At 34.2% G+C, this 24,602-nt stretch overlaps 1 protein-coding gene across 7 annotated transcripts in view; it reads left to right on the top strand.

Annotated features, from left to right (window-relative positions):
* Positions 1 to 24,602, top strand: part of LOC102523369 (lysine-specific demethylase 5D) — a 44,786-nt gene that overhangs the window by 4,463 nt on the left and 15,721 nt on the right. For 6 of the 7 annotated variants that reach the window (XM_032479084.1, XM_032479080.1, XM_032479079.1 and 3 more), the window contains 6 exons: positions 222 to 356; positions 2,517 to 2,640; positions 2,758 to 2,921; positions 4,901 to 5,059; positions 5,459 to 5,578; positions 5,695 to 5,853. In XM_032479084.1, coding sequence (XP_032334975.1) covers positions 222 to 356; positions 2,517 to 2,640; positions 2,758 to 2,921; positions 4,901 to 5,059; positions 5,459 to 5,578; positions 5,695 to 5,853 — 861 coding nt within the window. Of the gene's footprint in view, positions 1 to 221; positions 357 to 2,516; positions 2,641 to 2,757; positions 2,922 to 4,900; positions 5,060 to 5,458; positions 5,579 to 5,694; positions 5,854 to 24,602 lie in introns of those variants that run through there. The other variant, XM_032479082.1, reaches the window with a different exon arrangement.

Below are 24,602 nucleotides of genomic sequence, written 5' to 3'. Positions count from 1 at the left end.
TCAAATATTGTAGACTGGTTCCAAAGACTGTATCTTCACTATAAGCAAAGATGTACAGGAATTCTCACAGTATATTCTGTCATTCCAAAGAAGAGGGATATATGTATGTAATTTAGATAGAAGTATAGCTTTTGTTGACAGATTTAGGATGAAGGAATTACATAGTTGCTGACTGTGAGTATGACTCCATTCCTGATTTTTTTTTTTTTTTTAATCCCTAGAAGTGTGACACTCATCAATTTGACAGTGAGGAGAAGGACAAGGAATACAAACCTCACAGCATTCCCCTTAGACAGTCTGTGCAGCCTTCCAAGTTTAGTGGTTATAGTCGGCGGGCAAAAAGACTACAGCCTGATGTGAGTGCCTCTTTTTTTTCCTCCTACAAACTGCCAAAATTCATCTAGGACTTGCTTTGGAGGGCAGTTCATTTCTATAAGAGATTCTTTTTTCTTTTTTTTTTAATCTATAGCTAGTTCACAATTGAATTAATTGAAAATGAGTTATGCTGTTTCACAGGCAGGGGATAAAGTTTTTTTGTTTTTGTCATTTGCTTTTACACAGTTTAAAAGGAAACAGTGTAATTTTAGGGGTTAACTTTTGTGCATCTTGGGATGGTTTTAAGAAAACATACTGCAGTTTTTTTAAACCATTGTTTTTCATACTCCGTGTTTTTTGATGAGATGATCAGTCAGATTCTGCCATGATAGTCTCAGGAAGACAAAATATATTATACTCAGGAGATGTGGCTTGGCACAGAGTGTTGCAGCAAAATGGGAGCATGGGGCAGTAGAGAGGTGTGAGCTTAACCCACAGCCTTTATTGGGGTTTCCAAGGGCAGGACAGGATAACAGGTTGGGATTGTCTAATTTGTACAATTTTGGTGAGCTTTAATCTATAGGGTGGTTACTAATTACTTGGCACCTGGCCCTGGATGTTTAAGGCAGAGAAATACTGCCTTTTGGGGTACAGGAACAAGAGATAGGAGGTATGTTTCTGGATTGGTTAGTTTGCATATCAAAGGCATGCTCTCTGCTGACTCTTGCTGTCTTGAAGAATTGGCTAGCATGAAAGAGGCAGTCTCTTCCCAGCCAGAAAGCTTTTCAAGATAAACATCATAATACTCAAAAATTAAAAATATGAATAGCATGTTCTTATTTTTTATCCTGCTTAGCCTCTTTTGTATGTCATCACACATTTTTATAAATTTTGAGCATGTTTTCTTTTGAAATACCTTAAATTAGGATAAAGTTGTTTATCCTTATAGGGGTTCTTCATCATTGTTCCCTGGCCCAGGGATTAAGTCAAGGCAGAGGAAATGCTGTCTTCATGTTTGTTAGATAAGGAGGTGGTTGAAGGTATGGACTTGGGTTATTTAGTTTGTATATGAAAGGCAGACTTACCTACAGATTGTTTACTGCCTCTCAGAATTACCTAGCCCTGGGAGGACAGGTCTCCTCAGACAGCAAGGCCCCCTAAAAGATGTCAAAATATATAGAAAATATAAAATATAATTAGTACAGTTAATCACATCAATTGTTTATAATACCAAAAAAAAAAGTAGGTTAAATTTTAACTGAAATAGTGTTACAATAGAATAATTAATTGTGGGACAGATGTATGTTGATGGTCCTTCTATTTGAAGTTCCAGAGTATTAAGTTTAGTGTCTTTTAATCATTTTTACTTGATCACTGAGACATAACCTTCTCTACCACCATCTTGTTCCCAGTTGACCATGTGTTTGTCATGAGTATTGTTATACAATATATATCGACTGCATAAATTATTTTGGAAATTTTTAAAAAACAAAATACATTATCATATGTGTCTGTATATATGTGTAGAATAAAACCTTCAAAACCTCAGACTTACAGATGGGATGGAGAAATGTAATAGAACTTAAATTTAAAAATAGAACAAAACTAAATAGTTGATAAAACCTATTTTGCAGCGCTCACTAAAATGTGATATGCGCTGAAAATGGTATATGATGTATGAACTTTTCACACATGACATGTTTCCAATTTCTCAGGTCTTTGGTTACATTCTGTGGAGAAAGGAGTTGTTTCTGGTGATCTCAGTTCAAACAGAACAGTAGAATAGGATGAATCCTACTTTCCCATTTGGATCTTCAGTTCAGTTGCAGAAGGGGGCTTATTTACAATTTATTTATTGAATTCTTTAATGTAAGTTATTTATTTTATGATATTTAAGCTTAACTAGCTTTGCAAGTACAGAAGTACTGTGTCTTTTCTTTAAAGCATGAAAAAAATTGAGGAAGAGGTATTATGTCCAAAATTTCACCATTCATTTGCTCCTACCTGGTCACACCTTACCCACAGATAAAAATACGTCATCAATAAATAAAGTGGAAGCTGTTGATTGATTGTAATCTATGTAACTTCTTTCTCATTTATACAACTAAAGTAATTTGCAAACTTGAAAGTCTAGATCTTGCCTAAAATATTATTTCTGCTTGTATAAAACTCACTTCTTCCTTTGAACCGTCTTTCAATAGCCAGAACCTACAGAAGAAGACATCGAGAAAAATCCAGAACTGAAGAAGCTACAGATATATGGTGCAGGTCCCAAGATGATTGGCTTGGGCCTCACGGCCAAGGATAAGACTTTACGAAAGAAAGGTGAAGCATAATAGGCTGAGAGGCAAAGTGAGGGGTAAAGTACTTGCATAAGACAGTTTGTTAGTCCTGATGAAAGACAGATGTGTTTGTTTTCATGTTTGTTTCTGACACCCCTAGATAAAGAAGGGGTCATAAGCCCCTCCACTGTTATGATGAAGGAGGAACCAAGTGGCCATGGGAAAGTGATGTCAACAATGCCCAAGGAGGATCTGAGTCACAGCCTAGAGCCTGGCACCAAGATGACCATGCAGCTACGGAAGAACCACAGCAGTTCTCAGTTTGTAAGGACTCTTAACACTATTTATGAGCTGTCAAGACTAGATGGAACCTTAAGTTATTTTATCCCACCTTACTTTCTCCTTCCTTCAATTTACTTCTGAGTCCTTTATATATGAAGAGTCTGATGGCTGTAAGGGAGAAAGAACATATTCAAGGTATTGTAATAAGTTAAGAAGCAAAATTTATATTCTGTTTTTTTCTGTCAGAACTTTCCTCCAAACTGCTGTTATCTTTTTAATTCCAGTGATAAGCAGTTTCTGAACTTTCGGATCTTAATATTGTAGGAGATGATTGATTAAATATGAACTATGTAAAAGAGCTATATATTTCTGGCAAATACTTCAGGACTCTCACAGCATCACATTTTATACACTAGTGCCTCTCTTCTGTGATCTGTGTCACTTATGTTTCTGTGTATATAAATCCTCGTTTTCCTTTTTCCTACATCTTACCTGGAATATTTTTTATAGTCTCTTTATTATGCTAACATTTCTCTGTTTTTATAAAGTGATAAATATCCTTTCTTGATTTCACTTTCATTCTTCTCTTAATTATCTCTACCTGATTACTGGGAAAGTATCTTTACTACCAGCATTGTGTCACCAGTTAACCATAGATCTTACAATGTCATAAGATCTTGTCATTCAAGTGTGAAATGTCATGGTCATTATGACTTTTTCATCCAGTTGGTCACTTAGTTCTGGTCTTTTTATTTTTATTGCAGTATAGCATACGTTCGCAAAAATAAATAGGTTAGTTTTGCTTCCTTTTATACTTTAAAGTAGCAATATCACAATATGTACTCTTGTATTGGCTTTTTGTTTAGTGTGCCACCTCAATTCAAATTCTTAATCTGTTACTGTTCATGGATATTTTAGCACTTTCTAGTTTGAGGCTACTGTGGATGATGCTACTATTAAAGTACATCCATTTAGGTAAGCTATGTAGGCACTTATATGACATATATAAATAAGGTTGCAATTCCTCTGAATGTCACTGCTACACATGTATATCTAAGTATATACAAATACACGTGTGTAAATATTTATATGTGTGTATTATGTATTTACATATGTATACATGTGTACATTCATGAACATACAGGTATACGTGACAAATTAGAACATCTACAAAATAATAAGAGAATTTACATGTGTCTGTGTGTGTTTACTTCCATACATTCAGCAAATTTTTTTCCCGCTCTGAGTCACCTGTTTCCTCTCTCTACTTACCACATTACTTTTCTATTTTTCCAATGTAGCCTATCCTCACTGCAAGTAATTTTTCTAGTATGTAAATCCATCCTACTAAAACTCTCAATGTGTCTTCTTTTTTAACTTTACTTAATGCTAAATTATATCAATAATTTATGTAAGAATCCAAGTTACTTAACCTTGCCTTAATCTTTTTATTCTTATGACCTACTAGTTAGGTAACTATCAAATTCATTATCTAAATTGAAGACACATTTTAGAATGAAACGGACACCTGTTAAACTTCATATTAGAACAGGAAGTACAACTTACTGGTAATTTGATTATTTATATTCTACTTGCAGTCTGTACCAGTTGTTATTAACGTGTTCATCACCCAATGTGAATCAGGTACCCCTGAGGAAACACAACTGTCACCCAGATTTGAGTGACATGGCAATGATCATGTTAACCGTATGTAATTCTCAGCTTTATCCATGCTAATTTATACCTTCATCATTGGGGTTTGTGTCATTGAACCTTACATAAAAAGTATACTTTGTTGGACCCAAAGCATCTTAATCATGGTTTGTTTCTTAATATGTTACATTATTTAGTAATTAATTATTTGTCCTATTTTTCACCAGATAATGAATTGATGAGTCAAGTCATGAGTAGGACTCTGCATAGTATTTAACTGGTGGTATGTTTTCAAAACAAATGGTCTGGAAACCTGGAATAAAGTTTCATGGAACAAGCAGCTTGTACTATTTTATTTTCCCTGGTAGATTGACGCATATGTTTGCCGAATGTGTGCTCGAGGGGATGAAGATGAAAAACTTCTTCTCTGTGATGGCTGTGATGACAGTTATCACATTTTCTGCCTATTGCCACCCCTTCCTGAAATCCCCAGAGGGGTCTGGAAATGCCCAAAGTGTATCATGGCGGTAAGGCCTGTCCACCACAGATGTTTTAAATTTAGTTCTTGGTAATTGTTTTTTTATCTACCTCCTGACTTTAGGGAAGAATAGAATAGGTTCCTCCCCTTTTTTTAGTTAATACTTTTATTAGGCTTTGATTAACTATCAGTGACAAAGTAAGTGACAGAATGATTGTACAGACTAGGTGTAGGATGGCAGTGACTTAAGGCAGACAGAAAGGACTAATTCAGTTGATGTGACTCAAAGAAACAAAAACAAATAGGTTTAGTAGGTAGAGAAGATTACAGATTCTTCCCAGAGAAATAAGAAAAGGCGGAGGTATAGCATAAAATACACTTCTAGCTGGTTTGGGGTTGGGGTTCTTTGCCTATTGTCTCTCTCTTGCTGAAGTGTTTTCTATTTCAGGAGTGTAAGAGACCCCACGAAGCCTTTGGCTTTGAACAGGCTACCCAGGAGTATACTTTGCAGAGCTTTGGTGAAATGGCTGATTCATTCAAGGCGGAATACTTCAACATGCCTGTACATGTATGTGATTATGGAGTTGGGGTATAGGGAATGGTGTCTAATAGTCTTAGTGCTTATGGAGACCTATGGGCCAAAGTTCACTGGGCCGTGATCATGTTTTACACCTGTTATCACAGATGGTACCTACAGAACTTGTGGAGAAGGAATTCTGGAGGCTGGTCAGCAGCATTGAAGAGGATGTGACAGTTGAGTATGGAGCAGATATTCATTCCAAAGAATTTGGCAGTGGTTTTCCTGTCAGCAGTAGCAAAGGGAACCTGTCTCCTGAGGAGGAGGTAATATTGTTGGTAAAAGTGTCATATTGTTCACTTTAACAATATGACTACAGAGCTTCTGTCCTTGTAAGTCTTTCCTCATAATGCTATTTTCACATTATTAGAGATAAAGGTAAAATTTAATGGTACTGGAAAATCTGTCAGTGACCCAGAATTGACAGCTGCTGTTACTATCACATAAGGAACAATTGTTAGTTAGGAGCCACAGTGGTCTCATATTTTTCCAAATACAAATACTGGAAGGTTACCACCTTTTAGTTACCTGCATGATAGAGAAAAACAAATGCTATGACAGGCTTATTCATATTTGTAGTTTGGAAGTATGAAGAGCATCAAGAAATGTCCTCACAGAGCTTAGCAGTTTGTGTACATCATGTGTAACAGGTGGAATAATACAGAAAATACTTGTTTTATGTTTTAATACAAAGTTATCTCTTATATTGCCACAGACCAATTAGATGTTCTTAATTCTGACTAAATCATATTACAAATTTCTCCCTTAGTGGAAAGCCAAAAAATATGATTGATAAAGCAGCTTTATTTGGGGAGAGGAATTTAATTAATTGATTTTTAAGTTAATTTATTAACTTTAATTTGTACTACATTGCTGTATGTATGTGTGTGTACATACGTATAAGAGCATTTGAACTATCTGTTTTCACAGAAAAATCATTTCCTTAGTGGTTTTTTTTTTAAAATAGCATTATGTATCAGTTGTACAAAATTGAAAATTGTAACTGTAAAAGCAGAAAAATCACCCAGAGTCTTCCTTATTAACACTTTACTATTCATACTTCAAATTGCTTTTTGGAAATTGGAAAAAAATTGTGATATTTTGGAACCACACCAAAAAAATCTTGATATTTTGAAACCCTTTTCTAATTACAAAGCATAACATTAAATAATATTCTTCAGCTATTACATTTGAATCTACTACTGATGATTCTAATATAATTACATGTATTTCCATACTTATCCCTGAGTCATATCTCCTTATCTGTCCTCACTGACCCCAAAAGGAGACAGTCAAGAATTTTGTCGTCATAATTTTCTTAAAATGATTTTACACATACCTCATTTCACAGATGGTGTTTTTTTTGTAAATGGAGGTTCACATATGGTGTCTTTTTTTAATTAATTGAAGGTTTGTGACAATCTTGTATAAAGCCAGTCTGTTGGCACCATTTTTTCAACAGAATTTGCTTGCTTTATATGTCTGTGTCACATTTTGGTGTTTCTCACAGTATTTCAGACTTTTTCTTTACCAGTATATTTGTATGATGATCTGTGATCATGATATTACAATTACAAAAAAATCAGAATTCACTGAAAGCTCAGGTGACAGTTACTGTTTTTTAGCAATAGTGTATTTTTTAATTGAAGTATGTACACTTTTTTAAGACGTTATGTATTGCACACTTAATAGAGTACAGTAGAATATAGATATAACTTAAATGCAGTGGGAAACCAAAAAATTTGTTATATTACCGAGTTTATGGCAATATGCACTTTACTAGTGGTGGTCTAGAGCCAAACCCACAGTATTTCTGAGATATGCTAATAATTATGTACGTATTTTTAAAAAGCACGTTATTTAATTTTTAAGTTTTTTAAATGTTAATGCTGTGTATACCTCTGACTTGCTTTTTTCAGTCTGTGTTGTGTTTTGAGAAATCATCTGTGTCATTTCTTATGCTTTCATTCATCAGGTTTTAATTATACTACAATATTTCATTGTGAGATTATATCATCATTTATTCTTCTGTTGGTTTGCTCCCAGTATCTGGCTATTACTGACAGGTTTGAGCACTTTTTAAATGTCCTGAAGCAAGAATTTCTAGGTTATATATTTGGGAGTGGATTGGAGATCTACCAGTCACTCAGACTGTGAGAGAACTAGCCATTTATTTCTTCATCCACTTGACTTTTTCTAAGGTTATTCCAAGTGTAGACTTCTAACACATACAATTTATATTGCTTATAAACTCTTAGGAGCCCCTAGGTAGTTATACATTTAATACTTACCTATACATGTATGTTTATATGTGTATATAAATATGTGAATCCATGCAGTATTTTGGTATATAATATCCCCTTCCTTGATGGATTGTAGCCCTATTAATTTTGTAACTTTTGCAAACAAATACAGTGGTATCTTTCTTGACACCTAAATCCCATATCTGTAAGTTTTTCTTGGGTCCTAGATTTGGTTTTTACTTGGTACTTAGCTTTCTGTGTATTTAGGGTTTATGTGTTTTCCTTATAATTAAAAAAGAACTTAATTTTTTTTTAATGCAGGTGAAGGGTTTTTTTCTTTAGAGTCAGTTTTCACTTACTGTGATGACTTCTGATTTGTTGCTATTTTTACTATCTTAGAATTTAATTTGACTACCTTTTAGGTTTTCTTTCTTTTATGCCTTTTGCTTATTCCATTTTCAATCACCTCTTTGTTTAGCATTTACATATATGTGAATATGTACTTCTATCTATATATATAGTGTGAAAATATATACAGTTTGTTTTAGGTGTAACTTAACATTTAAATTTATTTGGTATTTCCCACTCCTAGTCAATATTAGACTATTAACTATTCTATGCACCTTTCTCTGACAGTATAAAATTGGTGTGTGTATGTGTTTATTTATTTATTTATTTGAGTAAAGGCGGGTTTATTCAGAGAGCTACACACTCCATAGACAGAGTACACACTCTGTAGGCAAAGTGCAGGCTGTCTCACTCAAAAGTGAGAGGGGCTTTGGTGAGCTTTTATTTTATATTTTCAGGCTAGATTTATCTGTATGTATACCTTTTCTTTTTTGTTTACCATCTTGAAACTCAGATTTTCTTCTGTTTTTCTGTTTTCTAAAATTCTTTAGAAATTTCTTAAATAGAGGTATTTATGGGTGTTTTTCTCTTTTTTGTCAAAAAATGTGATCCTTTATGTTCATTCTTAGGAAGGTATTTATCTGGTGTACATAATTCTGGTTTGAAAGTTACTTTCTGCAAATACATTAAAAATATTTTTTGGCTTCTAGCTTTTGAGACGTCAGCTGTGAATATTACATTATTCTATAAGTAATTTAGTCTGTTTTTCTTCTCTGCTTTTACATCTATTTGTTTTGGCTTACTGCAGTTTTCTCTTCAAATAGAAGATGTGATTTTTTAAATTTAACTGCAGATTCATAGCATTTCTCAAATCAGAGAATTCAACTTTATTAATTCAGGAAAATTACTAGACATCAACCTTCTAATAAAATTTCTTCCCAAGTCTTTCTATCATAAGATTTTATAAGCTGGACCTTCTTATTCTAACTTTATCTTCATGATTTGTAATCTGTCTTTTATATTTTTTTCTTCCACTGCTGTATTTTGGGTGATTAGTTTAAACAATTTAAAAACTCATCAGCTATCCCAATAACTAATTACTATTAAGCCACTCCTTGAATTTCAGATTTCTAATACTAATTATATATTTTATTTTTAGAATTTCTGATTATTTTTCAGATTTTTGTAGTCAGTATTAAGGAACTCTTTCTTCATGCTTCTTTTGGTTTTTTTTTTTTCCTTTAGTATATTAATTTTTTTTATAGTCAGCATCTAACATATTGTCTGTAGTCTTTTTAGATCTCTTTCTGCAATTTGATGTTTGTTCAACAAATTTACTACACTCATTTCACTCACAGCCCCCTTTTTGTGGCTTTTAGTAGTATATTGTGAATTTGTGTTTCTTTGATGTATATGGGACTTTTGTCTGAAGCCTAACTTAAAATATGTTTCATTTAAGAATAATTACACTGTTTATGTTAAATGCCTAAGGACATTACACTGCAAGACTACAATACAATTTTAGCTTGATGTTTTCAAGTAAGTGTGATTTCTGTCCTGTACTTCTATATAGATAAGAACTCTTGTTTTCCTATCTTACAAAGGCAGAGCTACAGCAGGGAAGTGTACTCAGCACTTTTATCTTTAGGTGCTTTGCACCTTCTTCATTTCTTCACCGCCAAAAAAGATAGTTTTGGTGGGAAATGTCATAACTTTAATGTTGAATTCTCTAATACTTAAAGTTTTGTCTTCTGTCTTAACTTTTGGCCGCCAAAGTCATATATGATACAAGTCAGTGTCAGAAATTTTCCTTGTATGTGTGCTTTCCATTGTTTTAGGTTTTGTTTGCTAAGAATTCCTCCTGTTTTCTTAGATGGTATCTGTCGTAAAGTATGTTATGATTTCTTTCAATATCCGACTACAGTGTAGTAGAAAATTGGAGTTATATATACTAAATTTTGTAACTGGATGTTTTTGAAGGTATATTGTTCAGGAATGCTGCTAGTGAGTGTAATCGTTTCACTTTTTTTAGTTTTTTTATTTTTTATTTTCTCTGGTTCCTTTGGGTGGTGTTTCTAAATCAATGGTAGATAATGAAATTGTTTAACTTTGCTTTGATATTTAACTAAATGTATGGGGCATTTAGTACAGTGGATATTATTTTTATCAAGGAATTATTCATGTAAATTATTTTTAAAAAGTTTTAGGCAGTATGGATATGTAATTCATGTAGTCTTGACTATCCTTAATTCTTTTTTCTCCCATATTTTTGTTTATTTTGGCTATCTGGTATGAAATTTGATTTTATGTTCTGTAAAATAGAGTCCAGTTAGTGATCTTCAGTTTTGCTAATGTTTTTCTTTGTGTTATTAAATTACCGTAATTAAGTCTGCATTATCTTATTGACACCTGAAAGCAAAATGAACTATGTAAGAGTTGTTAAGTTTTAAGTTTCATTTAAGGGCCTTACTGCAGATTAGAGCCTGGGAGATAACTGCACAGTAGCTCAGTGGAATCTGTTTTGAAGATGTAGCGGAGACCAGTTTATATGTGATTTTTGGCTAGAGAATATATGCACTCAAGCATATACTTTGGCAAAAGATTACTTCTAGACACAATGAAAGAATATTCCAAGTTAATGGTTTTAGTGCTTCTCTCTGGGATGATGCAAGAATCTGGGTTTATTAAAATTCTTCCTGAGGTATGCATCTTAACTATTAAGGTTCCTGCTTGTCCAAAGCACAGAGCATCCTGTTGTCACCCTAATTTCCTCCTAGAATGCACTATCAATCAGTGACTGCAGAGCAATGCTCTTTGTTCTTCTTTGTTTACATTACAAGTCAAAAATAAAATGGAACAGAAAAATCTAAAGAAACTCGTCAGATCATGGGTAAGATGTGGTTATCTGAGATATTTACACATAAGTGCCACAGTCTCTTTTGGTAAAATAAAATCAAGAACTATGTTGTATTATAAAACATGAATTTTCAGTGGTGCTATTATAGTATAATATGGACTAAGAATGTCTTATGTTTTTACTGATCTGTAGGAGCTGTGGAAAATTAATAAGTAAGAACATAAATTACATTGTTTTATCTTTGTCCAACTATAGAATAAACTGTCTCAGATGGAGAACTCAAGCTTTTATATAGTGAAAATGGGATATAGTTTTAATTCTGGCAGAGGAATAGTATTCTCCAAACCAAGAATACAAGATTAATAGTTACCTGGTGGTATTGTTGGGTCAGATGTCAAGAGATACCAAAATATTTATATTCTGGTTGGAATTGACGTGCTGCAGTTTATCTGTTGAATGATACTTTGTTTCCAGATTATGACAGATTTAACAGAGCTTTAATAAACTTTCACTTATGGGTCTGTGTGTCATATAGTCTTCTCCCGTGGATAAATACCAGTTTATACTCAGTTTGAGTGTATTTTGACTATAAGAAACTGCCAAGCCATTCGTCAGAGTGGCTGTTCGCTAATTTTATTCTCCATCAGTAGTGTATGAGAGTTTTGGTTGCTATGCATCCTTTTTACCATATTTGGTATCATTGGTATTTAATCATTCTGTTTCATTGTGATTTTAATTGGCATTTTTGACATTTCTATTGAAATTGAGGAGTTTTTCACATGTTTATATTCTGTTTTTACATCTTGTTTAGGGAAGTGTCTATTTTACTACTTGCCCATTTTTTGAAAAATTGGATAGTTATTATTCTTTAGAGGCTTATTTATGTATTCTGAGTAACATTTCTGATTACCAAATATTATCTTCCATTCTGTGACTTAAAGCCCAGTCTGTTACATTCTTCCTTTAGAGATGCTGCTTTTGATGACATTTCTAAAAGCTCATGTAAACCCAGATGAGGGAGTTTTAGCCTAGTTCTGTGATTCCTTGTAAGTTAATGTTTGTATAAGATGTGAGGTTGATTTGTTTTCATACTCTTTTTCATTAAAGATTATTACAAGATATTGAACATAGTTCCTTGTGCTATAAAGAAGAAACTTTTAAAATCTATTTTTATATGTAATGGCTAACATTTGCAAATCTCAAACTCCCAAATTTATGATTTCTGACTCCCCCTCCCCAATAACCATAAGATTGTTTACTATGTCTGCAAGTCTGTTTCTGTTTTGTAGATGAGTTTGTAGTATCTTCTTTTCCTTTTTTTAAGATTCCACATATGAGTTATACCATATGGTATTTTTCTTTCTCTAGCTTACTTAGAATGATGATCTCTAGTTCCATCCATGTTGCAGCAAATGGCATTAATTTATTCTTTTTTATGGCTGAGTAGTATTCCATTGTATAAATAACCACAACTTCTTTATCCAGTCATCTGTGCATGGACATTTAGGTGGCTTTCATACCTTGGCTATTGCATATAGTGCTGCTATGAACATTGGGGTGCATATATCATTCAGAATTAGAATTACCTCTGGATATATGCCCAGGAGTGGGATTGCTGGATCATGTGGTAAGTCTGTTTCTAGCTTCTTGAGGAATCTCAAAGAACTTTCCCGTAATGGCTGCACCAAACTACATTCCCACCAACAATGTAGTAGGGTTCCCTTTTCTATGCACCCTCTCCAGTATTTACCATTAATGGACTTTTGAATGATGGTCATTCTGACTGGTATAAGGTGATACCTCATTGTAGTTTTGATTTGCATATCTGATAATTAGTGATATTGAGCATTTTTTCATGTGCCTATTGGACATTTGTATGTCTTCATTGGAAGATTGCTTGTTTAGTCTTCTGCTCATTTTTGGATTGAATTGTTTATTTTTTTCTTATTAAGTTGTATGAGCTGTTTGTACATTCTGGAAATTAAGGCTTTGCCAGTCTCATCTTTTGTAAATATTTTCTCCCATTCCATATGTTGTCTTTTTGTTTTGGTTATGGTTTCCTTTGCTGTGCAAAAGCTTATGAGTTTAATTAGGTCCCATTTGTTTGTCTTTGCTCTTATTTCTAATGCCTGGATAGACTGGCCTAGGAGAACACTGCTAAAATTTATGTCAGAGAATGTTTTGCCTATATTTTCTTCTAGAGGATTTATCATGTCTTGTCTTATGTTTAGGTCTTCAAGCCATTTTGAGTTTATTTTTGTGTATGGTGTGAAGGAGTGTTCTAACTTCATTGATTTACATGCTGCTGACCAGTTTTCCCAACATACTTTGTGAAGAGACTGTCTTTTCTCCATTGTCTGTACTTGCCTCCTTTGGTGAAGATTAATTCACCATAGGTATATGGGTTTATTACTGGGCTCTCTGTTCTGTTCCACTGATTCATATGTCTGTTTTTGTACCAATACCATGCTGCTTTGATTACTGTAGCTCTGTAGCATTCTGTGAAATCTGGGAGAGGGTATTCTTCCAGCTTCATTCTTTTTCTTCAGTATTACTTTGGCAGTTCTGGGTCTTTTGTGATTACATGTACGTTTAAGCTTGCTCTAGTTCTGGAGGAAATGTCCTGGGTAATTGATAGGGATTGCATTAAATCTGTAGATAGCTTTGAGTAGTACAGCCATTTAAACAATATGAATTACTAATTACTCCAATCCAAGAGCATGGGATATCTTTCCATTTCTGTAAGTTATAGTTAATTTTCTTAGTCAGTGTTTGTAGTTCTCCATGTGTCAATCTTTCACCTCCTTGGTCAGATTTATTCCTAAGTATTTTTTTGTTTTGAATGTAATTTTAAAAGGGATTTTCTTTATTTTCCTGATATTTCATTGTTAGTGTAAAGAAATGTCACTGATTTCTGTACGTTAATCTTATATCCTGCTACCTTGCTGAATTCTTTTATTAGCTCTAGTATTTTTTGTGTGGTGCCTTTAAGATTTTCTATATATAGTATTATGTCATCAAGATACAGTGACATTTTTGCCTCTTCTCTTCCAATTTAGATCCCTTTTATTTCTTTTTCTTGCCTGTTTGCTGTGGCTAGGACTTCTAGACTATGTTGAATAGGAGTGATGAGAGTGGACAGCCTTGTCTTGTTCTAGATTTCAGTTTTTCACTGTTGACTACTATGTTGGCTGTAGGTTTGTCATAAATAGCTTCTATTATGTTGAAATATGTTCCCCTCCTACCCACTTTGGTGAGAGATTTTATCATAACTGGATGTTGAATTTTATCGAATGCTTTTTCTGCATCTATTAAGATGATCATGTGATTTTTGTCTTTTTGTGAATGTGGTGTATCACATTGATTGATTTGTGTATGTTGAACCATCCTTGTGTCCCTGGGATGAATCCTACTTGAGCTTGATGTATGATCTTTTTTATGTGCTTTTAGATTCTGTTTACTAACATTTTGTTGAGAATTTTTGCATGTATGTTCATCATTGATATTGGCCTATAATTTTCTTTTTTGGTAGCGTCTTTGGTTTTGTCTTTTGGTTTTGTTTTTTGGTTTTGTTGTCAGAGTGATGGCTTCTTCATAGAATGAGTTTGGGAGTATTCCTTCCTTTTCAGTCCTTTGAAAGAGTTTCAGAAGGACTAGTATGAATTCTTTGTATGTTTGGTGGAATTACGCAGTGAAGCTGCCTGGTCCTGGACTTCTGTTTGTAGGAAGGTTTTTCATGTCTAGTGATCAGTCTGTTCAAGTGGTCTATTTCTTCTTGATTCAGTCTTGGACTGTATGTTTCCAGGAAGTTGTCCATTTCTCCTAGATTATCCATTTTGTTTCTGTATAGTTGTTCATAGCATTCTCTTATGCTATTTTGTATTTCTATGGTATTGTGTAGTTTCTCCATTTTCCTTCCTTATTTTGTTTATTTGTGTCCTCTGTCTTTTCTTCTTGGTGAACTTGGCCAAATATTTCTCAATTTTGTTCATACTCTTGAAAAACCAGTTGTTGGTTTGACTAATTTTTTTTCTATTGTTTTTAATCTCTGTTTTAATTATTCCTTCCTAATCTTTATTATTTCTTTCCTTCTGCTGACTTTAGGTGTTGTTTACTCTATTTTTTTCTAATTCTTTTAGGGAGTAGGTTGTTTATTTGAGATTAGTCTTGTTTTTTCAGGACTGGCTGTATTGGCTGAACTTTCCTCTTAGGATTGCTTTGTTGCATCCTATAGATTTTGTGTAGTTCTGTTTTCATTTTCGTTTTCTCAAAGTATTTTTTAATTTGTACTTTCATTTCATCATTGACTGATTCATTTTTTAGTAGCATGTTGTTTAATTTCCATGCTGTCATTTTTTTTCTTCTTTGTTTTTCTGTGGTTGTTTTCTACTTTCATAGCATTGTGATAGAAAAGATGCTTGAAATAATTTCTATCCGCTTAAATTTGTTGATGCTTCTATTGTACCTGAGTACGTGATCTGTCGTAGAAAAGGTGCCATGTGCACTTGGAAAGGATGTATTCTGTTTTGGGGACATATAATTTTCCGAATATATCAGCTAAGTCTAACTGTTCTATTGTATCGTTTAATTTTTCTGTTACCTTATTTTCTGTCTGAAAGATCTGTCCAGTGATGTTAATGGGGTTTAAATCTCTTACTATGATTGTGTTCCCAACAATTTCTCCCTTCATATACGTCAGTATTTGCTTCATGTATTTAGGTGCTCTTATTCTGGGTTCATATATGTCAACGTGTGTAATATTCTCATCTTGTATTACTCTTTTATTCATTGTATAGTGTCCTTCTTTATCTTTCTTTATGACCTTTGTTTTAAAGTCTATTTTGTCTAAAATCGGTATTGCTGCTTTTGCTTTTTTGTTGTTTCCTTTTGCATGAGATATCTTACTCCATCCTCTCACTTTCAATCTATGTATGTCTTTGGCCATAAAGCTGGTCTCTTGTATGCAGCATACTGTAGTTTCTTCTTTTATTATCCAGTCTGCCACTCTGTGTCTTTTGTCGGAGCATGTAGTCCATTGACATTTACAGTAATTTTTGATAGATGTTAATTTAATGCTAATTTGAACTTAGTTTTCCAATTGATTTGGTATTTCCTCTTTGTTCCTTTTTCTTTTTGTTTTTCTTTTTGTGGTTTGATAATTTTTTTTATTGGCTTGATTTTTTTTTTGTGTGACTCTTACCATGCCTTGGTGTTTTTCTGTGTTTTTCAAATATATTAATCCATTACTATATCTGTTTGCTTTAAACTGATTATCATATATGCTCAAACACATCCTAAAAAGAATGAAAAAAAGAAAAAAGCCTATATTATCTTGCTCCCCTCTCCCACATTTAATGATTTTGATGTCCTCTTCTACATCTTCATGTTTATTCTCTTGCAGTTCACTATTATTGTATTTCCATTTATGGCTTTCTCATTTCTATAGCTTCCTATTTCTTTTCTATTTAGAGTAGACATTGTAATACTTCTTTTAGTATGGGTTTAGTATTGCTCTTGCTTTTAGTTTTTGGTTGCCTGAAATCATAAATCCCTTACATTGCTTTCATTGATTTTTACTTGCTTTTCTGTCTGCTCTTCTGTTGAATGACTTCTGTTATCCCGTCTTCTAAGTCACTTATTTGTTCCTCCGCATTATCTGGTCTGCTTTTGACTGACTTGCTTGGCTTTTATATCTGCCATTGAGTTTTCTCTTTTTAATTGACTCCTCTTTATAGTTTCTATTACCTTTTTAGAGCATTCTGCACATTTATTTATACTTGCTCTTATTTCCTTCAGTGCTTTTATCACCCCATTTTTGAAGTCATGATCTAGTAGACTTTCAAGATGTATTTCAATGATTGTTCTTTCAGGGGATTTCTCTTGTTGTTTTATTTGGTAGTGGTTCCTCTGCTTTTTTGTTTTACTTATATTTCTCTGGTACTGTGGATTATGAAGTATCAGTTATCTGCAGTGGTCTTAAAGGAATGTTGGGTTTTTTGTTTGTTTTTCTAAAATATGTTCTTGTGTAGACTGTGGGCCTCTAATAATTTTGTTGCAAGGTCTATTTCAGAATGGATGGTTGCAACATGTATCTTCTGTCTGTGTTGGCTGTTATCCCTTTGACTAGGGGTGTGGCTGGTGTTGTGGCCAGAGTCAGCCCTGGCTGTTGAGTGGGGCCTCTTTTTGTTCTGTGGGTGTTACTGCCCTGACTGGGGAGGGTCTGTTTTCCTTTTGTTGAAATAGAGGCTTCCGGACCTGTTTCTGAGCTGTGGTACATAGTAGGCTGGATTGGAGTGCTTTAAGTACTCTTTGTTGACTCTACTCTTGTCTATTGTTTCGCCGCAGGAATGTCAGTGCACTGCCCTGGTGTCCCCCGTGTTCTCTGTCCCCAGAGCTACCAGTGCAGTTATGCATATTTCTGGGTCACACACCTGGACCGTGGTGCACTAGTCAATCAGCTGCTCTCCCAGTGCCAAAAATCATTCATGCACTTGCCCTGCTGCATGATCTCTGGTTGCTCACTCCAGAAGCCTGTGGGTTGCCCCACTGGGTCAGCACTACTTCCAGTGCCCTGTCCACACACAGTAGGCAGGCTCATAGAAAAACAGCTGCACCAGCCCTCGCCCCACATTGTGTGCCAGTACTCCATTCCTTGTTCATTTGTCTCAGAAGCACCAATGGAGCAGAAGGGTCCCATCTGCCTGGGGCTGTAAACAAATCTCAGTCCGGCCTACAAGGTTGCAGGGCCCGGGGTACAGATTCAAATTTCAACCCCACCTCTGCCTGGGAGCCATGCACCACACTGGTGAATGTGGTGGCTTATGCTGAGCCCCTCAATTCTCCCAGGACTGTGCTGTAATGGTGCTGTGGGTCTGCGGAGACGAAGGCTGTGGTGCCCCTCCCTTCAGTGCACACTAGCCATGTTACTTGTTTGCTTGCTTGCTTGCTTCCTTCCTTCCTTCCTTCCTTATGGGAGAATGGTAGTCTGTTCTGTATACCCTCCTGGCCACAGGACAGTACACTCCAGTCCCTGAGGTTGCCTCCTTATAGTTGGACCCAGTCTTTTGCCTGGCTTGGGCAGTCTGTTCCAACCCACCCCCACTGGCTTGTGTCTAGGGCTGGGGGTCACCGGGACCAGTTGTGCCTGTTTCACTTCAACCTCTTGGTCAAGATCTGCTGTGCACAGAGCTGAGCCTCAGGGGTTCCTCCTCCATCCCTGCTGATCTCTCTGTTGGAGACGGGAGACCCTGCATGTGAGCGCTATTCCTCTTTTGGTGCTCCCTCCATGACAGGTCTTGCACCAATTTCCTTTTACTTTTTTTTTCTCCTTGCACATTTGTGAGGAATTTGTGTTTTGAAGAAGGTGATGTTCTGTCAAAGTTCAGCAGGTGTTCTGAGTGAATGGGTGGATCTGTGGATGTCTCTCTTGATGTATTCGTGAGAGAGGGTGAGCTAAGAGCATCCTTCTACTCTGCCATCTTGGCCACTCACTTGTTTTCAGTTTAAAACCTCAAGGTTTGTATGTTGTAGCATGTGTCATAATTTCCTTTCTTTTTAAGAGAAAATAATATTTCATTATAGGTGTATGCCACATTTCAGTAATCTCTTCATTGGTTGATGGCCATTTGGATTTCATTTGAATTTTGGCTATATTGAATAATGCTGCTGTGAATATAGGTGTATAAATATCTATAAAAGACCATGTTTCTATTTTTCTGGGTATAGTATACCCAGATTTGGAATTCTTGAAACAAATTTTAATCCTTTGAGGAGCAACCGTATTATTTTTCATAGTGGTTGTGCCATTTTACATTCCTACCAGATGGTTTCAGTGTCTCCACATCCTTTAAAACACTTATTTTCTACTGCTTTAATAATAAGTATGTTAATGGATGTGAAATATCTCATGGTTTTGATTGCATTTCCCTAGTTATTAGTGATGTTTTCAATATTTTCATTTGCTTTCTGGCCATTTGTATATTTCCTTTTGGGAAATGTCTGTTCAGATCCTTTGCTCAGGAAGTTAAGAATATAAAGACAGTCTCTTCAATAAACGGTACTGGGAAAACTGGACAGCTAGCTGTCAAAGGAAGAGATCAGAACTTTTTCTAGCACCATATATGAAAATAAACTCAAAATGGGTTAAAGACCTAAATATAAGACCAGATATTATTAAACTCCTAGTGGAAAACATAGGCAGAACACTCTTGGATATAAATCACAGCAGTATATTTTTGAACCAGCTCCTGGAGTAATGGAAATGTAAGCAAAAGTAAACAAATGGGATCTAACTAAACTTAAAACTTTTGCACAACTAAAGATAACCAACTAAACAAAAAGACCCTACAGAATGGGGGAAAATACTTGCAGATGATGTGACCAAGGGAGTAATTTCCAAAATATACAAACACTTTATACATCTCAATACCAAAAAGCAAGCAACCTAATCAAAAAATGGGCAGAAGACCTAAAAAGACATCTCTCCAAAGAAGACATCCAGATGGCCAACAAACACATGAAAAGATGCTGAGCGTCACTAATTGTTAGAGAAATGCAAATCAAAACTACAATGAGATATCACTTCACACCAGCCAGAATGGCCATCATTAAAAAGTCTACAAACTATACATGCTGGAGAAGGTGTGAAGAAAAGGGAACCCTCCTACACTACTGGTGGGAATGTAAATTGGTGCAGCCACTATGGAAAACAGTATGGAGATTCCTTAAAAAAAACTAAAAATAGACTTACCATATGATCCAGCAATCCCACTCCAGGGCAGATACCCGGAGAAGAATATAATTTGAAAAGATACATGCACCCCTATGTTCACAGCAGCACTATTTACAATAGCCAAGACATGGAAGCAACCTAAATGTCCATCAACAGATAACTGGATAAAGAAGTTGTGGTATATTTATGCAATGGAGTACTATTCAGCCATTAAAAAAGAATGAAATAATGCCATTTGTAGCAACATGGATGGACCTGGAGTTCATCATTCTAAGTGAAGTAAACAAGACAGAGAAAGAAAAATACCATGGTATATCATCACTGATATGTGGAACCTAAAAAATAGGACAGAAATGAACTTACTTACAAAACAGAAATAGACTCACAGACATAGAGAACAAAGTTATGGTTACCAGAGCGGAAAAGGGGTAGGGAGGGATAAATTGGGAATTGGAAATTTGCCCCTCTTGGGGAGTGATGGAAATGTTAGCCCTCTTGATTGTAGTGGTGGTTTTAAAGATCTATACAACTATCAAAATTCATCATATTGTACATCTGAAATATGTGATGTTTACTGTACAGGAACCATACCACCATAAAGGTGTTTTAAAAAAAATTTCTTTGCTCATTTTTAAATTACATTGTTGTTTTACTGAGTTGTAAGAGATACTTATATATTCTGAGTGTTAGTTCCTTATTAGATAATGGGGATTGCACACGTTTTCTCCTATCCTGTAGGTTGTTATTTTCACTCTTCATAGTATTCTTTCATGCACAAAAGCTTTAGTTTTAATGGAGTTCCTTTATATCGATTTTCTTTTTTGTTGTCTATACTTTTGGTATTGTATCCAGAAAATCATTACCAGAGCCAATGTCATGAAGATTTTCCTCTGGATTTTTCATGAAGAGTCTTACAGTTTTAACACTTACTTAGGTCTGTTTGGATCTGTTGGGAGTTAATTTTTGTGTATGATGTAACTGTCTGACTGCATTCTCTTGCCTGTGGATATTATTTTCCCAGTGCCCAGTTTGTTGAAGAGATTGTCATTTCCCATTGAATGGTCTTGATGTTGACACTCTGCCAAAGACCACAAGGATTTATTTCTAGGCTTTTATGTTGCATTGGTTTGTATGTCTGTCTTTGTGGCAGTACAACACTGCTTTGATTATGAAAGCTTCATGGTCAGTTTTGAGTCAGGCAGTATGAGACTTCCAGCTTTGTTCTTCCTTTTCAAGACTGTTTGGTTGTTTGGGATCACCTGCAATTTTATATAAGTGTTAAGATTGTCTTTCCATTACTGCTAAGAAGGTAATCGGGATTTTTATTGGGGTTGAATTTGAGTAACTTTGCTGTGTTGATGATATTAAGCCTTCTGACCTGTAATTGTCTTTGTCTTCTTTAATTTTGTCAACAGTGCTTTGTAATTCTCATTGTACAAGTTTTTCATCTCTTTGGTTAAATATATTCCTAATATTTTCTGCTTTATAATTCTGTTATTAATGGACTTGTTTTTAAAATTTCCTATTCAGATTTTGTTCCTGGTATAAACACAACTGAGCTTTGTATTTGTGTATTCTGCAGCTTTGCTGAATTCCTTTATTAGCCCAGTTCTTTCTGGATAAATTCATTAGGATTTTCTATGTATTAGAGCATGTGATATGCAAATATAATTACACATCTACCTTTCATTTCCTTATTATTTTTAAAATTTTCTGCCTAATTTTTTTTTTTTTTTTTACTGAAATTTATAGTACAGCTTTGAATGGAAGTGGCAAAAGTGGGCATCCTCCTGTTCATAATCTTAGGGGGAAATTTTCAGTCTTTCATCATTAAGTATGATGTAAGCTATAGTTTTTCACAGGTGCTTTTTAGTAGGTTGAGAAAGGTCTCATTTAATCTGAGATTTTTGAGAATATTTATTATGAAAGGATGTTGACAATTGTTAAATGCATCTCTGATCCAGAATCATGAATTTTTTCCCCTTTTATTCTATTTATATGGTGTATTACATTGACTGCTTTTTATATTTGAACCATCCTGCATTTCTGGGACAGTTTCACTGGATCATGATGTATAGTCCTTTTAATAAGCAACTGAACTTGGTTTGTTAGTATTTTGCTGAAGTATCTTGTTTTGTTTTGTTTGTTTTTTCCCAAAAAATTTGAGTCAGCTTGGTATGATTCTTCTTTAAACATTTGGTAGAATCCACCAATGAGATAATCAGATTCTGAGCATTTCTTTGTTCAGAGCTTTTTAGATTACTGATTAAATCTTTTATCTATCAGTCTTCTGATTTTTTGTTTCTGGAGTCACTTTGGGGAGGTTGTCTGTGTTTAGTATTTTGGTTCATTTTTACCTAGATTATATGATTTATTGGCATTCAGTTGTACTGTTCTCTTCAGCCCTTTTTTCTGTGTGGTTTATAGTAAGGTACCCATTTTCATTTCTCAGTTTACTCATTTGAATCTTCTATTTTTTTCTTAGGCTAGCTAAACTTTTCCAGTTGTGTTACTCATTTGTCTCAAAATATTTTTCGTTTGTCATTTCATTTTGGACCTATGATTTTTAAAAGTGTCTATCTAGTTTAGTTTTCACATATTTGTAAAATTTCCAGTTTCTTTTGTTACTGATCTCTAGTTTTGTTCCATTATGGTGAGAAGAGATTTTATTATTTCAATTTGTTTACAGTTTATTGAAATTTGTTTTGTGGCTTAACATGTTTTATTCTCAGAAATGTTCTGTTTTATTCTTGTGAAGAATATGAATTCTGCTGTTGTTGGATGGAGTAGTCTGTGTCTGCCTTGGTGCAGTTTGGTTACAGTATTGTTCAAATTTCCTATTTTCATATGGATATCTGCTCTAATGTTCTATCCACAATGCAATATTAAACACTGCAGTTACTATTGTAGAATTGTTTATTTGTTCCTTCAGTTCTGATTTATACTGAAGCAAGTTTTTAGGTGTATATGTAATTATTTTATCTTCTTGATTGATTGACCATATTTATGTATAACATCTTTTGGTCTTGAATAATTCTTAGGCTATCTTTTCTGATACTAATGTAATCACCCTATCTCTTACTTTGTTACCAGTGCTTGCAGTAAGTTTTTCATGTTTTTTTCCTTTTAACCTGTTTATATTTTGGGCTTTGATCTGAGTCTCTCCAGGACTCACTTTATAATACACCATGTCTTTTTCCTTACTCTGCCAATCTCTGCCTTTAGGTTGGAGAGTTTAATCTATGTACACTTAGAGTATTTACTGATAATAAAGAATTCAGTTCTGTTTTCTCTTAGATAATTTTTCTTCCCAATTCCCACATCTTCATTTTATGTTTAATTTTAAATTATTTTTCTCCTTTGTTACTTACCATTGCTCTTTTATTTTGTATTTGATTATTCGATTTTTTCCTTAGTGTATAATTTCCTTTTGTATATTTGTTAGCTTTTTTTTTTAGTGGTTACTTTATATAGCTAATATATTACACTAGGTTGAGTTAATACCATCTTAGTTTCAATAATGTACAAAAGTGTTATTCCTATACAGAGTCTTTTCTATCCCTAGGTTGTTATGTTATTTATGAATTGTGTCCCCATTAATGTAGATGTATAATTATTGTTTTATACATTAATATTTATATCACTAGGTAAAAAAAGTTGCAAATCAATAGTGAAATAGTACTGGCTTTTACATTTACATATGTAGTTATCTCTGTCATATTTTCTCATAGAACTTTGAGTTGCCTCTAGCGATTTTTGAATCTCTGTGAATAACTCTTATTTCTCATAATGCAGATCCCTTGGTTTTTGTTTAAGACTGTAAGCTTATCCTTAATATTTGAAGGATAGTTTTACCAGTTATAGAATTCTTGACTTATCTTATTTTTTCCTTTTGTGATTTTCACTATGTAATCCTACTGCCTACAGTCCCTTTAGTTTCTAATGAAAAATATGCAGTTTACTGACATTTAATTCTGCCTTTCAGATCTTTTGAACTCATGTGAATTTTTTACTTCAGTGGATTATACTTTACAGCCCTAGAATTTCTGTTTGAGAACATTTTCTTTCTTTCTCTTTTCAGTCTCTGTTTAAGGAGACATTGTTCTCCTGGTTTCCTTTAATTCTTTTGTCTATGGTCTCCTTTAGCTTTGGGGGCATATTTAAGATAGTGAAAGCTTTTATCTAGGAAGTCCAGTGTCTCTACTCTGTCAGTGACATTTTGTCTTTTTTTTTTTTTTTTTTTTAAACTTTCATTGAATGGTTCATGCTTTCTGGGTTTATTTTGCACACATCATAATTTAACAGGACATTTTGAATATTTTAATGTAACCGCTCTGAAAATCAGATTCTCATTTCCCTCTTAGTTTATTGATGCTGCTTCTTGGGGTGGTATTTCATTGTTTTAAGTGACTTTTCTAAACAATTTTGCAAAGTGAATTTTTTGTCAGAATTCTGAATACTCTTTCATTCTTTGCAGGTTGGCTCTGTGTATGACCTTTCAGTGCTTATATGGGTTATTTTCATTTCTTCCTACAACTTTTCACTTTCTGCTTGCTCATAACTTGAAGAGCAATGAGAGTTGAAACTTTAGTGACTTTTCCTGAGTTTGTTCCTTACTTGTGCCCTTCTAGTTTCCTTGGAATATAAAACTTTAAAACTGTTTTTGTCCAAATCATCTTAGTCCCAGTTTTTTGTCCAAGGTGTATTGTGGTGTCTGTGTTACTGCTATTCTTTACTCTAGGAGGGTTTGTTTGATTCATTTACTTTTTAGTATTTTCAACAAATACCCTCCATAGCTAATTCTTAACTCTGAGATAGTTCTGAGTTAAGCAAAAT

This window comes from Camelus ferus, chromosome 4, assembly GCF_009834535.1.
Source record: "Camelus ferus isolate YT-003-E chromosome 4, BCGSAC_Cfer_1.0, whole genome shotgun sequence".
Lineage (NCBI taxonomy): Eukaryota > Metazoa > Chordata > Mammalia > Artiodactyla > Camelidae > Camelus > Camelus ferus.
This window is presented reverse-complemented; position numbering and strand designations above follow the sequence as displayed.